General features: G+C 38.4%; 1 protein-coding gene across 3 annotated transcripts; it reads left to right on the top strand.

Annotated features, from left to right (window-relative positions):
- Window positions 1–149: 149 nt before the first annotated feature.
- VDAC2 (voltage-dependent anion channel 2) lies at window positions 150–13,394 on the top strand. Of its 3 annotated transcripts, none has more exons than XM_010290499.1 (9): window positions 150–183; window positions 3,551–3,622; window positions 4,667–4,716; window positions 8,107–8,259; window positions 8,348–8,400; window positions 8,848–9,075; window positions 10,321–10,471; window positions 11,390–11,447; window positions 12,313–13,394. In XM_010290499.1, exons 1-9 carry the CDS (start codon window positions 150–152, stop codon window positions 12,402–12,404), a joined length of 891 nt encoding a protein of 296 aa, XP_010288801.1. In that variant the 3' UTR covers window positions 12,405–13,394. The 3 variants fall into 3 exon arrangements, with proteins under 3 accessions (XP_010288801.1, XP_010288803.1, XP_010288802.1); XM_010290500.1 differs by lacking the exon at window positions 150–183 and adding an exon at window positions 6,535–6,537 and having other exon boundaries at window positions 3,556–3,622; XM_010290501.1 differs by lacking the exon at window positions 150–183 and having other exon boundaries at window positions 3,505–3,622.
- Window positions 13,395–14,286: the final 892 nt, after the last annotated feature.

Here is a 14,286-nt window from a genome sequence, read left to right on the forward strand (position 1 = left end):
GGCTTTTCCCATCCCCGTTTTGCCTTTCGGTGTCCTTCTCTTCTGGGAGGCTCTGCTTTACCCGTGCTTTCGGTTTCTGAACACGTAGTTCACTTTCAGATCTTTAATTGTCTTTCCCTTCTCCGTAGAGTCTCTAAATTGGCCTAGCTATGGCTACTAGACTAGCGTGCCCCTCTTCGAGATGTCAATAGGGACAGAGCTGAACCAAGGGTAATGAGGTGGCTTTTTTCCTTTTTTTTTTTTTTTTTTAGTTTTAGTAGCAGCGCAAGTCTAAAGGTCACTGGTGTGTCCGATATATATTTTTTGAATAATATCAATTTCTCTGTTATTTATACTGCTGGAATGCAATTTCAGTGTAGTTATTATCTTTTTTTTTTTTTTCTAATCGCATGAATAGCTAGGTCTCTTCATTATAGCCTGATCTAGCCGTCAACCTGATCTCCAATATCCTGAGATCTTTTTTGTTAGAAATCTTTATAGAAGTCCTTGGCATTCCTTCAGTTGTAGGGTGTTGAGAGAGTTTTGAAGTGTTACGTCGAGGAAAACTGTGATGTAATAATTCTTAATAATATCAATACATTTTTCTGTTCTTGGGATGATTTTTTTTTTTTACAGAAGAAGAAAGCATGTTTGTGGCTCTTCAGTAACAGATTAATTAAACTTTTTGTTTTTAGGGTGGCATGAAACAGATCAGGGTGGAGCTACCACTTGATTCAAGTAGATTCTGTGGTTTTGAAATGAGGAATAAGATTATCTGATAATTGCTTTCACAACAAACCTCTTGTTTTTAAATGGTACTTACATTTTCGTCACTTCTGATGAGTAGTTTTAAATTGAAAGACCCTTCAAAATAGGGTTGAAGAAATAGAAGAATCTGCAAACCTAGCTACTTGCCAACATTGGAGGATGCAGGAATGATTTATTTTTTTTTCTTGGCCCTGTTTTAATTTAATGAGCATTCTGATGATGGCACTGGCTTACGAGGTATTTAGTATACCCTAAATTAACTCTCGGTTTTCCCTTTTGTCCTTGTCCATCCCTGTTAGTATAGGATTAGAACAGCAGTGTGACAATTATACTCTGTTTTAACTTTTTATCACAAAACTTGCATCTGTAGGCTGGAATGTCTGACAAATACTGGTTGGTTTCCTTGCAATGGGAAGGGTGCTTAACTAGGCCAGATAAAATAGCAAAATCCTTTTTCCTGTAGTAATCCTTTGAATTTAGACACAAATACCAGTTTATTAACTTCTTAGGACATCACTGCTTAGCATATATCTCTTTGTCTATAACAGTTGTCTAGTCAGATTGGAAATGTTGAAAACAAAAGCAAAAAGCTTGTTTATTTATACAATAAAACCATGTCTGTGCTAAAGACTAGTATAAAACTTAAAGCTAGAAATAATTATTCTTCTGAAGATGGTAGTTAGAAGTGAGACCTACTCATTAAAGGAAAAATACATAACTAAACCTTCTCTAAATTACTTTAAACTGTTAATGAATTGCACAGTTGCTGTACTGCAGAAATGTAGAGGGGAAGGAGCAGTGTTCCCATGCTTTCTCGTAATTTGGGATACCACCTGCTTCTGTTGAATGAATAATAGGAACCACTTAATGTCTTGTCACCATCTATTCTGCTATAGAATTTTTTTTTTCTCAAGATTTGTGTTACTTACTATGGACCTGAACTTGGGCTAAGCCTTTTTTTAAGCTTTAAATGCTGTAAGTCATTTTCATGTCCTTTTTTTTTTTTTAAGAGACAATTTACTTTAACTTCATGGAAAAGCAGACTTGTTTTATGTTCTTAAGCAAGCGCTGGATGTCTTGCTGTACTGACCTGGTTGTAGAGTTTAGAACTCTTTAGTAAAAGAAGGGTTTTTTAAAATTAATATTTTTTTTTTTTTTAGTTAAACTGTGAATGTAAATGTTCTTGGTCAAAGGAGGCTGAAGTTATCCTCTTACGGCTTGGAGAGGTAGAGTAAGGTACTCTGGAAAACTGCATTAGAAATTGTAGAAAGATAAGAAACAGTCTTGTGCCTTACCATTGCTTGCTAAAATAGTCTTTTGGGTTTTTTTTAAATAATAGCAGTTCATACAATTAGGCTGTATAGGGCAGGTGTAATTAGGGTTGTGTGGTGTTGTGTTTTTTTTTTTTTTTTGTGGATGCTATTCTGAAACAACAGTTTGTTTAGTGTAATGGTGCCCTAAAGGAAATTTTTCTGAATCAGGTGTTCCAGGGAAGTTTTCCCTTTGTGTAGATAAGGCCATCTTGAGAGGCAAATAAAGTTTTCCTTCATCCTGTATTAACTGAATACAGTTATGATCTTGCAACATCTGCAAGAAGATAGGCAATTCTATAGGCAGGTGTTAAAAATATAAATATTAGTTAAAAGTACTGTATAAAAAAGTAATCTTTTCTGCTTTCACTTGAAAGTTAACATGTGAGAGTCATGCCCTTGTTATTTTTGAGGTTCTGAAGATAGTTTTCCATTTACTTGAACAAAAAACCCCCACAAAAGTCAATTATGTTTATCTGACTTTCTCTACAAAATAAATATGACCAATCGGTTTGAAAAGATAAGAGAAGAGTTTTTGTTTGCTTGTGTTTATCCTTTTTACAGTGTTTATCTAGTTAGTTTCATTGTGTCCTCCCCCTTCATAGTATGGGGGGGTGTTACTAACTCCTTGAAATATGCTCTGTTTTCTGTATTTTAAAGCTTTAAAATACAGTGCATCTATAATAGTGGACTTTTGCTATTGAAATAATGGGAAAACAGTCACTGAAGGGAGGGGAACCATACAGGCCTGTGTGAGACCTTACGCTGGTATCTAGCCATCGGGCCAGGGAGGCTGGGTCATAGCTAGTCTTGAATGACAGGTTCTTTAACAGTGAGATTGCCGGAGGCTCCTTGTCTGTGAAAGGGACTTTTAAAGAGAGCTTTTTTCACTGACCCAGCACTCCGACTACTTGTTTGTTTTAAACTAACAAGACAACCCCCCCAAACTTAAGCTCTTGTATATTATAGGGGGGGGAGAAGACGCTTCATCACATTGATTGCTGGTTAATGGCATTAGATGTTCCTTTTTAAATTTTATGCCTACCACTTAAAATGTGGGACAAATGGCGTTGCAACACAGATATGCACTGTTACATTTTGAAAATAAAACCTTGTACGTCCTTCCAGGTAATTTTCATAGACTTCTGTCAAATTTGACTTTGTGGAACTTCAGGAAATAATTGCATTGTAGTTTTTGAAATTTCCAATTTCCTGGTTTTAGTGGTAACTGCCAACTCTGGAAAGGTGAGCTATTAGTTGATTTCTTGTAATGAAAGATGTATGGAGAAGCCAAGAAAACATTCAGTGTTCACAGTGACCATCACTGAAAATCTGTAGGTCTTTCACAGAATACTGTAACTGTTTGAGCCATCTATTATATAGCCTTCATATATGAATCTGCCTTAGAGAGTGTCTTTCAAGAGTTGTGCTAGCATGTTTTGTGTGTGTGCAGTGGTAAAAGGTTCACTATTGACTAGCCCATTACCTTTCAGCTCCAATGGCGATTCCTCCATCATATGTAGACCTTGGCAAATCTGCCAGAGACATCTTCAATAAAGGATATGGTAAGCATACTACCTTTTATAAAACATGGTGTTTGTGGTGTAGCAATGAATTGCAGTTTTAAACCTGTAGGTAAAATTGAATGCTCAAATGCCTCTGTTTCTGGTGAGGGGGAAGGTGTGGTGGTTTTCTATCATTACCATCAACTAACAGATCATTGGAGGCTTTCTGTGGGCTTTTTTTGATGTGAAGTCTGTTAAATCTTACTGCGTTAGTCACATAAATGTCAGAGGTGTACAAGTATGCAAGAATGTAAGCATCAAGTGTAATTTAACTTAGGGGAGTATGCTTTGTTTACCAATCTATCTGTCCCACAACATTTCTTGATATAGAAAGGGTTATATACCACTGTAACATTATAGCCTTTTTTGGAGTAGAAGGAGGAATAGCTAGTGGGATAAAGAATCCTTCAACATTTTAAAATGCTTTAACACCAGGCAGATGCATAGTTAAATTCTGCTTTGTTACAGTGCTGTTTCTTTCTGGTCTTTGGGAATGCTTTTCACCAAGACTGTTGCTCAGCTCTAAGGGTAACAATGTGAACTGACACTTCCATAAAACCTACTTATATTACGGTTCCAAGGCTGTGTATTTCCCAGTGACTTCACTTACATGTTTTTTTTACTTTGAGATATTTCTACTTGGTGCTATGAGACAAATTTTATGCACTGGGATTGTTCTTCAAATGGCATTGACTACAAAGCCAATGCCATCCTGGGAACAGAAGAGAACGCAATTTTTTCTGTCACTAAATTTACTCTTGGAAGTCATCATTTGGTAGTTAAATGTATGGTGTACAACTGAGAGGCTACTCCCCACTTTCTGTGTGGTCATGGTAGAACAGAACTCCTGGCTTGTTCTAGAGTAGCCTCCTCTATTTGCTGTGGCATCTAAAATTTGAGTGTTGCTGAAGTCAGTGTATGGTGTTTTTTATATATGTATATATGTGACACAGTGCTGAAACTGCTTGGAAAACCAGCTGCTCCAAAAATGTGCATGGTCCTCAGTTAAAGCCTACTGGGTAACTTTGAGTTCTGTTTGTTAAGGTTTTGGCTTGGTGAAACTGGATGTGAAAACAAAATCTGCAAGCGGAGTGGTGAGTTTAAATACCTTTTATTCATTATATTTTTTACTGTGTATGTTCTGATATTTAATTAGAAAGGACACCTTCCAGATTCTGTTAAGTAGTTTATAGGTTATATGAATAATAAACATTTGGTGTAAAATAATTCAAGAAGCCCCTAAAGATCTGACTTTATTCTGAATGTAACAGGGGTATCACACTGTTCAGTAATCTTTGTAAAAATAAAAAGGTTTATTACTTGTGCCTCATCTTATGTCTCAAGGTGAACAAATAGGTGACATATTTTTGAAGAATTTTAATATATCAATCATAGTACACAGAATTTATTTCTAAAGTACCTTATGATGCTGTTTGTATTCGGTATAAATTTGTGGCATCTTGGTGCTTGTGTGAAGTAGTTGGCAGTGAATTAGCATGTTGAATCTTTGGGTCCTTTTTAAAGGTATTAAAGTGTAACAGTAATGTTCCATGCAAGATGTCTTGGTCACGCAAGCAGTGCCTTCTGTAACTTTTATCTATTTCTAGAGCAGACTTTGCAAGATACAAAGGTATTTTGTTTTTCTTTATAACTGGAAGCTTTAACACTAACTGGCTATTAGAAACAAGGTGCGTGGGTTATATGCCGTGTTTTTTCTAGAAGTCTGCATCCCAACTGAAGCACAGTTTGCAAGAACCCTATTACAGATGTAGTTCTTGTTTTAGCTTGTTTCTTTTGAGGACTACCAGTGATACTGGTAGAACTCTCTGAAAAATCATAGAATATTTGGGCTGGAAGGGACCTTTAAATGTCATCTAGTCTACCCTGTGTGCAATGAGCAGTGACATCAACTGGACCAGGTTGCTCAGAGCGCCATCCAACCTGACCTTGAATGTTTCCAGGAATGGGGCATCTACCACCTCTCTGGGCAACCTGTTCCAGTGTTTCACCACCCTCACTGTGGAAAATTTGTGCTTTATATCTAGTCTAAATCTACCCTCTCTCAGTTTAAAACCCTTTTAAGTACTGGAAGGCTACAGTAAGATCTTCCCTGAACCTTCTCTTCTCCAGGCTGAATAATGCCAGCTTTTTCAGCCTTTGCTTATAGGACAGTTGTTCCACCCCTCTTCCATCCCCATTTTTGTGGCTCTCCTCTGGCCCTCTATAACAGGTCCATGTCTTTCCTGTGCTGAGGGCTCCAGAGCTGGACACAGTACTCCAGGTGGGGTCTCACAGAGCAGAGTAGAGGGGCAGAATCACCTCCCTTGACCTGCTGGCCATGCTTCTTTTCATGCAGCTCAGGATATAGTTGGCATTCTGGGCTGTGAGTGCACATTGCCAGCTCATGTCCAGCTTTTCATCCACCAGTACCCCCAAATTCTTCTTGGCAGGGCTGCTCTCAATCCCTTCGTCCCCCAGCCTGTGCTGACACCAGGAGTTGTCCCAGCCCCGGTGCAGGACCATACACTTGACCTTGTTGAACCTCATGAGGTTCACGTGGGCCCATTCCTTGAGCTTGTCCAGGTCCCTCTGGATGACATCCCGTCCCTCAGGCACATCAACTGCACTGCTCAGCTGGGTGTCATCAGCAAACTTGATGAGGGTGCACTTGATCCCACTACGTCACTGATGAAAATATTAAAGAGTACTGGTCCCAATATGGACCCCTGAGGGACACCACTTACCACCGATCTCCATCTGGACATGGAGCCATTGACCACTACCCTCTGGATATGGCCATCCAACCAATTTCCATCCACCCAACAGTCCACCCATCAAATCCATATCTCTCCAATTTAGAGAGAAGGGTGTTGTGGGGGACCCTGTCAAAGGCCTTACAGAAGTCCAGATAGATGGTGTCAGTAGCCTTCCCTTGTCCACTGATGTAGTCACTCAGTTCTAAGACATCCTGCCCAGGAGAAAGTGCTGGCATGTATGTACTACAGATATTTTAAAGCAGAAATAATGTCATAATTTGCTGCTCCTGAATCTATTACCACAATAGTTGTGGTCACACATGCTCTGTGCAGTAGGAATAGCACAAAGCAAGAAGTTAAAGCTGAAAGTATTTGGTCTTAAAGTTGTGTAGTCCCTGTCACTTGCGAAGAAATAGCCTTATTAGAATTATGCGACTGTGTGAATGGCTTACTGGTTCACTAACGTAATACAAGTAAATGTCTTGGCCATGGTTAAATTTGATCAGCCACCATTAAAGAACAGTCTCATGCACGCTTGTGATGTGCAGTAGGTCTTGGGCTGTGAGAAAATGAATGCTTAAGGACTTGTGATTTCAAATCCATGTTTCCTTCTGGCCGAGGTGAGTGAGGAGCTGACTTGAAAATAATACTGTGCATGGAGGAAGTCGGAGATCAAAATCTTGATTTATATGTTTGAAAAAGTGGAAACGATAAATTTTTTAAACCATAAGGGCAATAATATTTCAATGGAAAGAGCTCTTTAACATACATTTGCAAACCAGACCTCCACTACTACTAGGTATTGCCTTTAGTTTCTGAATGGTGGTACACAGAAATTATTGATTCTGTTCTTTGTGAGAAGCCAAATAGAGAGAGACATCAGGAACTACTTAGCAATATCACTCCCATCTCCTTATTAAACTAACTTTTACATACTATCAAGAATTCTAAGTAAGACTCTACCAGAAGCATGAAGTCAGACTGTTGCATTAGCTCACAATTCAAACATGAATGTTTTTCCTGTGTGGCATTAAACCAAAGTCTTAGGGGAATAGGAATTTTGTAGATGTCAGTAAAAACATCTGTGCCTATGACTTGTCTGAAAGGCTGGTGCATTGGTTAGACTGAGAACTCTCTTAAGCAAAAAGCCAACCAAACAAAAAGCTCTGAACCACCACCCACCCCACACCCAATTTGAAAAATGGTGGCATTCTAGGACATCTCACAGTTGTACATGACTTATTTTTGGAGGTGGTTGACTGGAATAATGGAAATACATACGTGATCCTTAAAGAATTTTACTGGAGTTGCATTATGTGCCTTATAGTGTTCTTGGCTCTTAATTTGGTTTTTAATTTGCTCATTAGGAGTATCAGACTTAACCTTATATTTCAAGAATTTGTTTCTGCTTTTAAGCAGAATACTTACGGTAACTACGATCTTGCTACTGAGTTATGTTGCAAACCTGTATATTTTGTAATAGTGGCAGAAATGCTGCAGTTGAGATGGGGAGTAGGGGGCGGCTTTCACATGGGCATGAATCATCTAGTTGTTCTTGTCTGTGTTGTTCCCCCTTCTCCCCCTGGAAGTTGTCCAATGTTGTTAACTTTGTTGCATAGAATAACAAGATCTTAGTGTTTGCTCAAGAAAAGTATTTTCTCTTGGCACTGTGTAATGCTTTCAGGATCACATGGATCTTCTGTATAACATGGACACTGTCCTTTGTAGGAATTTACAACATCTGGTTCATCAAACACAGACACTGGAAAAGTGAATGGGAGCTTGGAGACCAAATACAAGTGGGCTGAGTATGGGCTGACTTTCACAGAAAAATGGAACACAGATAACACTCTGGGAACAGAAATTGCAATTGAAGATCAGGTAATAGATTAGGAGAGTATTTGTTTGTTTTACCTATCTAGCAGAACTGAATTTATAGCTTTATGTTATCTTCTCCCCCTTCAATTAGATTGCCAAAGGTTTGAAGTTGACATTTGATACAACTTTCTCACCAAATACAGGGTAAGAATTGTTAACCTTTTGACCTTATTTAGGGCAGTAACCATGGTCAGTAATTGTTCATCTGGCCTGTTGTAGTGACAGAGGTGTTTGTATGGTTCGCTGTTGATCCAAATTAGCAAATCCCAGTGCTAAAGGCTTCTGGTCTTTAGCGTCACGTCTTATTCTATGGGGTTAGTACTGGACATTTCACAGCAGCCCACTTTGCTTATTTTCTGGGTAGAAATACTTGGAGGATTGCAGGGGGCATTTCATACCTCTGCATTCATCACAAAATGCCTGTTTATGGTACCTGTGTGCTTTCTTGATGGGCTACCTGTGCTTTCGCCCAGTCTAGAGGATGCATGTGCATGGCACTTAGACACATTGTGTGGAGTCGTATGGCTTGAATTTGGCAGTTCATTGAGGAAGATCAAGCCTTGTCTTAAGATAACTGTTTCTCTGTTTCAGAAAGAAAAGTGGTAAAATTAAGTCAGCTTATAAACGTGAATGCCTAAACCTAGGTTGTGATGTTGACTTTGATTTTGCTGGACCTGCAATCCATGGTTCAGCTGTCTTTGGTTATGAAGGCTGGCTTGCTGGTTATCAGATGACTTTCGATAGTGCCAAGTCAAAATTGACAAGAAATAACTTCTCTGTGGGTTACAAGACTGGAGACTTCCAACTGCACACTAATGTGTAAGTACTGAAAATATTTTTCTGAAAAGTTTTACAGAAGCTTTCTCTACCTTACCTTCTAGTCAGGATACAAAGGCTTGAAATACCAAGAGGTGCTTGCAAGGTGATTAAATGGAGTACATTTTTCAATAGGAAACTCTAAATAAATTATAAATGTTACTTTGTATCTCTCTTTCAAAATGGTCAATACCTGTGGCTTGTTCACACTTACAGCATAATACGCTACAGCTTACCAAATACTGAAGTACATCCAAATTGGAAGTGCAGTAGTTCATTTACATGGAGCTGATCATAATGCTCTTTCCAGCTTTCCCATTACATTGAGTTGTATCAAACTGTAATTTAAGGGCAGTAGATTTGTTAGAGGTAGCAATTAGTGTTGCACTGTTTAAGTAGGCCAGTAGTAGTTTCTAGAGCCAGACTAGAGTTAAGCTTTTGGAGTTTTTGAGGAGGCTCATCTTGCCTGTCTGGGCTGAAGGGTGCATGAAATGTTTAAAGTGTAACTAAACCAGTGTTAAGATACCTTGTTATGAACTTTCTTCAGACTTGCTGCCTTTAGATCTTAAATGTTCTTCAGAGCAAGCTGATCAAAACCTACTGAAGAACATGGTGTTTTCAATCTAAGTTAATAAAAATTGGCGTTGTTCTGGTGCGGTTAGTTAGGAAATAACTTACTTGATTTTTGAGGTAGATGTTTGTCCTTTTCGAGGGAGAGGATGGGGATTTTCTTTGTGTTTATGGAAGTTGAGGGGTGTGGGAGGAAGCTACAAAACACTTTTATAGTCTGGACTGTAAGAATTCCATTTCAGTTTACTAATGTCAAACATTGGGACAGATTTTTAAAAACGTCATCTAATTCTTTAGAAATATCATATATATTCAATAATCATAGAATTCAGAATGCCTGTTTCCTAACTATTAACATTTATGTGTTGGTTTTGTAGGGATGTGTTCTGGAATTACATTAAAGTACATAGTTCAACATTAGTGTAGGAATTAGCTGTAGCACTCTGAAATAGATATCTCTTCCCCCTCCCCTTCTCCGCACCACCCCCCAAAACCCCCCCGAATTATTGCAGTTCAGTTTTTGCCCTGAAGCCTTTTTTCATCTCCCCTTCTCCTGTTAAAAAATGTGAAACAACTCAAACTTTGGAATTCTCATTTGAGTAAAAATTTGAAGTGGTTAAAAAAGAAAGTTTGGATTATGTAAATATAGGAAACTAACTTTTTTCTTAATTTGTGCAGCAATGATGGTTCAGAATTTGGTGGGTCAATTTACCAGAAAGTGAGTGACAATCTTGAAACTGCTGTAAACCTGGCTTGGACAGCAGGTAGCAACAGCACTCGCTTTGGCATTGCAGCTAAATACAAGTTGGATTCCACTGCCTCTATCTCTGTAAGTATGGCTTTAACCAAAAGGGTTATGCAAAGCGCAGCATATTTTCAGTTTCTGTGAATCTGTGTTGTATTAGAACAAAAGAAGGTAACAGGTCAGGAGATCTTGTAGGGGTTACTCTTAGAATCCAGGCAGTTGTAATTAAACCAGCAGTATTTAAATTCTGTAATGTTGCGTACAGCAAAGTCTCTCTTAGAATCTGACTGTCAAGTGTTGTGCTACTCTAGAGGACTTACTGTATTTCTTTAAAAAAACCAAACAAAACACCAACCTCTCATGTCTAGTTCCATAAGTTTACAGAATTTTTTTAAAACCAATTTTGGAGAGCTCTGTCACATTCTCATGGTAAGAACTGTGGAGATACTGGTTAAAAAGGCGATATGCAGAAAAGTTTTCTGTATGTTACAGAGCTATGAACCTGGATTGTTGGAATCTTCCTATAGAGGAAGTGATGCAAAGTGAGATAAATATTTTTGCACATATTGTTTATGATGATATGAAATGTTTGCTGCTTGACTGATTGGACCTGCAAGATACTGATTGCTTTGTAACAATAAGAACATGGAGGATTTGTCTGGAGCAGCTTGTTTTGGGAGATTGTGGTGGTAAATTGGTATGGCTTTCTGAAAAGGGCGGAATGGAGAAGTTCACCTACCGAACTACATTCCAGTAACAGTTCTCGTTGCGCTCACATTCCGTCGTCTTAAATGTTACTACTTCAGCTCTAAGCTGCGGGGCAAGAGAGTAGCTGGGAGGAGAGAATCCAGTAAGCACAGAGATACTGAAAGAACAAGTAAAATTTGGTTAAGTTTATAATGGCAGTGTTGCCATAGTTATTCTAGCTTCTGAATGATAACAAAGAACTAATCAGTTACAACATTTCAATTGCTTTTGTCTTGTGTTTTTCTTTTTTTCCAGGCAAAAGTAAACAACTCTAGTCTAGTTGGAGTGGGTTACACCCAGACCCTGAGGCCAGGTAAGGGTTATCACATGAATTACGTCACAGGTATCTTTTATGCACCACAAAGGAAGTCTTTGAGATATATGCATTTATGTGCAACTATTTCCCTTCTTCAGAATAACTTTGACTTTAAGGCAGAATAGATGTTTTACAGTAGCTTATGTTGCACATCAAACCTTTATCTAAACAAGGAAAGTTCCATTGTATCTAATGGTATATCTGTATCATCAGATTATCAAATGATCCGATACCTCATTTCTGTATCATATTCCTCATTGATTTGTGTAGGAGTGGACTGTATTGTGTTTGGTAGCTTATCTTTAGGCTGTACAAAGCAGTCTTTTTTTAGCATTGCTTTCTCCAGTCATACCATATTGAAGGATAGCAGGTCTTGAAACAGTGACTAATTGTGAAAAGGACACACTTCCTGCTCTTCATGTTTAGTAAAAAAACCCTCCAGAACTTAACTTACTCTGCTTAAATATGAAAACACTTGTTAATGCTATATCACCATAGGTTAGTTCCTTATTTGAAAACCAATAAAAATCGTAGCTTTATTCCATTCCTTCCTTAGTACAAGTATCTGTCTATGCATAATTTTTCTCCTTTTTTGCACATCTTAATGTAGAAAAGGAGAGCTCTTGTCTACTTACCAATTAGAGACTTTGTATATCTGCTTCATAACATGGTATTTACAGAAAGCATCTAGCCTGATTCATGTGACTAGCTTTCAGTAGATTTCATGGGTAAATGGATTCTTCTGTAGAAATCTTTAGAGGAAAGTAATGAAATGGAAAAAGAGGTACAACTGAGTCTTGTAATGGTGGAGGTTGAGTTGCATGAAAGCTACTCTGATTCTTGCTGTTCAAAAACCTTACAGGTGTGAAGCTTACGCTGTCTGCCCTGATAGATGGAAAGAGCATCAATGCCGGTGGCCATAAACTTGGTCTTGGCCTGGAACTGGAGGCTTAAAAAGGCGAAGAAACTGCTGCGGAGAAGGGATATCAGAAGAATTTGGCCTTAAAATGTATTTCCAATGTGACCAGCAGGCTTTTTTTTTTTTTTTCTCCAGGAAGGATGACCTAGAACAAGAGCTGTGTTTGAAGTATTTAGACAGTTACTTGTTAGCTGGTTTCTAGTTAAATTGGTTACCCATCTAGTTAAAATTCTGCATTAGTGCAGTCACTTAAACATTATTTAAATGTATTTAACTGTTTAATGCGCTACCCACAAATAATGAAATAGACATTTATGAAAACTGTACAATTGTGTGCATGTTTGTTTTTATGTTCCTTTTAACATTCGGTATTGCCATTGAATGAAAAATGGATCAGTGGATGTTTTCAAATGAGGTCAGCAATTTTGTTAAATCACCTGAAGTAGAAATACATTTGGTATCCCAAGACAAATTATGAATAAAACAAGTACACACATATACTTGTGCCTCAGATACTTTAAGAGTTAAGAAGTGAGGGTAGTGCTCAGTTAAGTTTTAACTTTTAACTTAAAATAATCCAAGAAGTAGTGCTCTATACCTTTGTGCAATTAAGGACCCCCACCTCACCCATGACAACACTGAATATAGATGGTTTTCACTGAACAGTTGGATTCCTCAAGCAAGTTGAATGTGCTGTTCTGTCAGGTAAGACTTGTCATGGCACAACGGTTTAATTCCCCCTGTGTTGCACGGGCAAGACTTACTGCATTACTTGCTGGCCTCCTGATGCAAAGAGTGCAGAATGATGTACTTAGCACACTGAGACACTTAAGAACTGTTCTTGATGCTTTTGCCCAAGGGGTGAAAAACCACCACAAACACACCTTTTGCTTATATTTGTATGAAGTGAGACGTATCTCTGCAACTGAATGTAACAGTGTAATGGTGTAACAGCCTGCTTATCCCAACTGCTGTGAGAGGTTTCTGCTTAAAATGACTGAAATAAAGGCTTAATTTTAAATGGAGACAGAGGAAAACGCATCCGATTTTGCTTTCCCTTTGACTAATAAATCTTGGCAGACATCCATTTTAAGTCTGGAAACATGCAGAATAATGGAAAAATTCATGTTTTTCCAGGATAAAATTCAGAGAGGATAGAAGTATGAGGGATATTTGGTCTGTGAACATAACATCCCTTAAGGTCAAATGTAACTATCTGTGAATGCTTTTAATGTGAAATATATTATATACACATCGTTAGAGTGCTTACACTTAAAAATAGGGATTTATTGAGTTCAGGGGAGTGCCTGGAGCCTACTTCTTACAGTCTCTCATAGCTGAGAAGGGTACCTTGATACTTAGTCTTGCAGCCTGTAGCTCACAGCAACTTCCTTTATAAGGCAGGTGGCTGGTTTATGATCAGGAAGCTTTATCTCTGGTTTGCAAACTGTGTTCAGTTCATGCTGTATAGACTTAACCCCCATGAAAGTCCTAGTGACTTACTCGAGGTCTTGTTCTATCCTGCATCGTTGCCCTCTGTACTCAAATTCTCTGTTAGTTATTCTGTTGTAAACTGACAGTGCTTAGGCTTTAGCTGTGGAATAGCTGAGCTACCTTGTTTGCAGAAGATAAAAGTGGGGTTTAAGCTTCCAGCTCAGGCTCTTGAGCCAGCTTGCTAGTGTATTTGGCTAGTTTTGTTACATGACAAAGAGAAGGTTTGGCAGTATTTGTGCTTTGGAGTACCTTTACTGCTGTTGTCACTGAATGCCCTTTTCTGAGGAGCACTTCCACCACTTGCTGATAGAAGCAGCATCTAAGGTGCAATTTGCTGCTGTGGTTGCATACTAACGTTTGTAAATGGTACTTTTGGTTCAAAGTGTTTTGATGTGCTAGACCACTTAAAGCTAGAGACTCTGT

This window comes from Phaethon lepturus, unplaced genomic scaffold, assembly GCF_000687285.1.
Source record: "Phaethon lepturus isolate BGI_N335 unplaced genomic scaffold, ASM68728v1 scaffold25977, whole genome shotgun sequence".
Classification (NCBI taxonomy): domain Eukaryota; kingdom Metazoa; phylum Chordata; class Aves; order Phaethontiformes; family Phaethontidae; genus Phaethon; species Phaethon lepturus.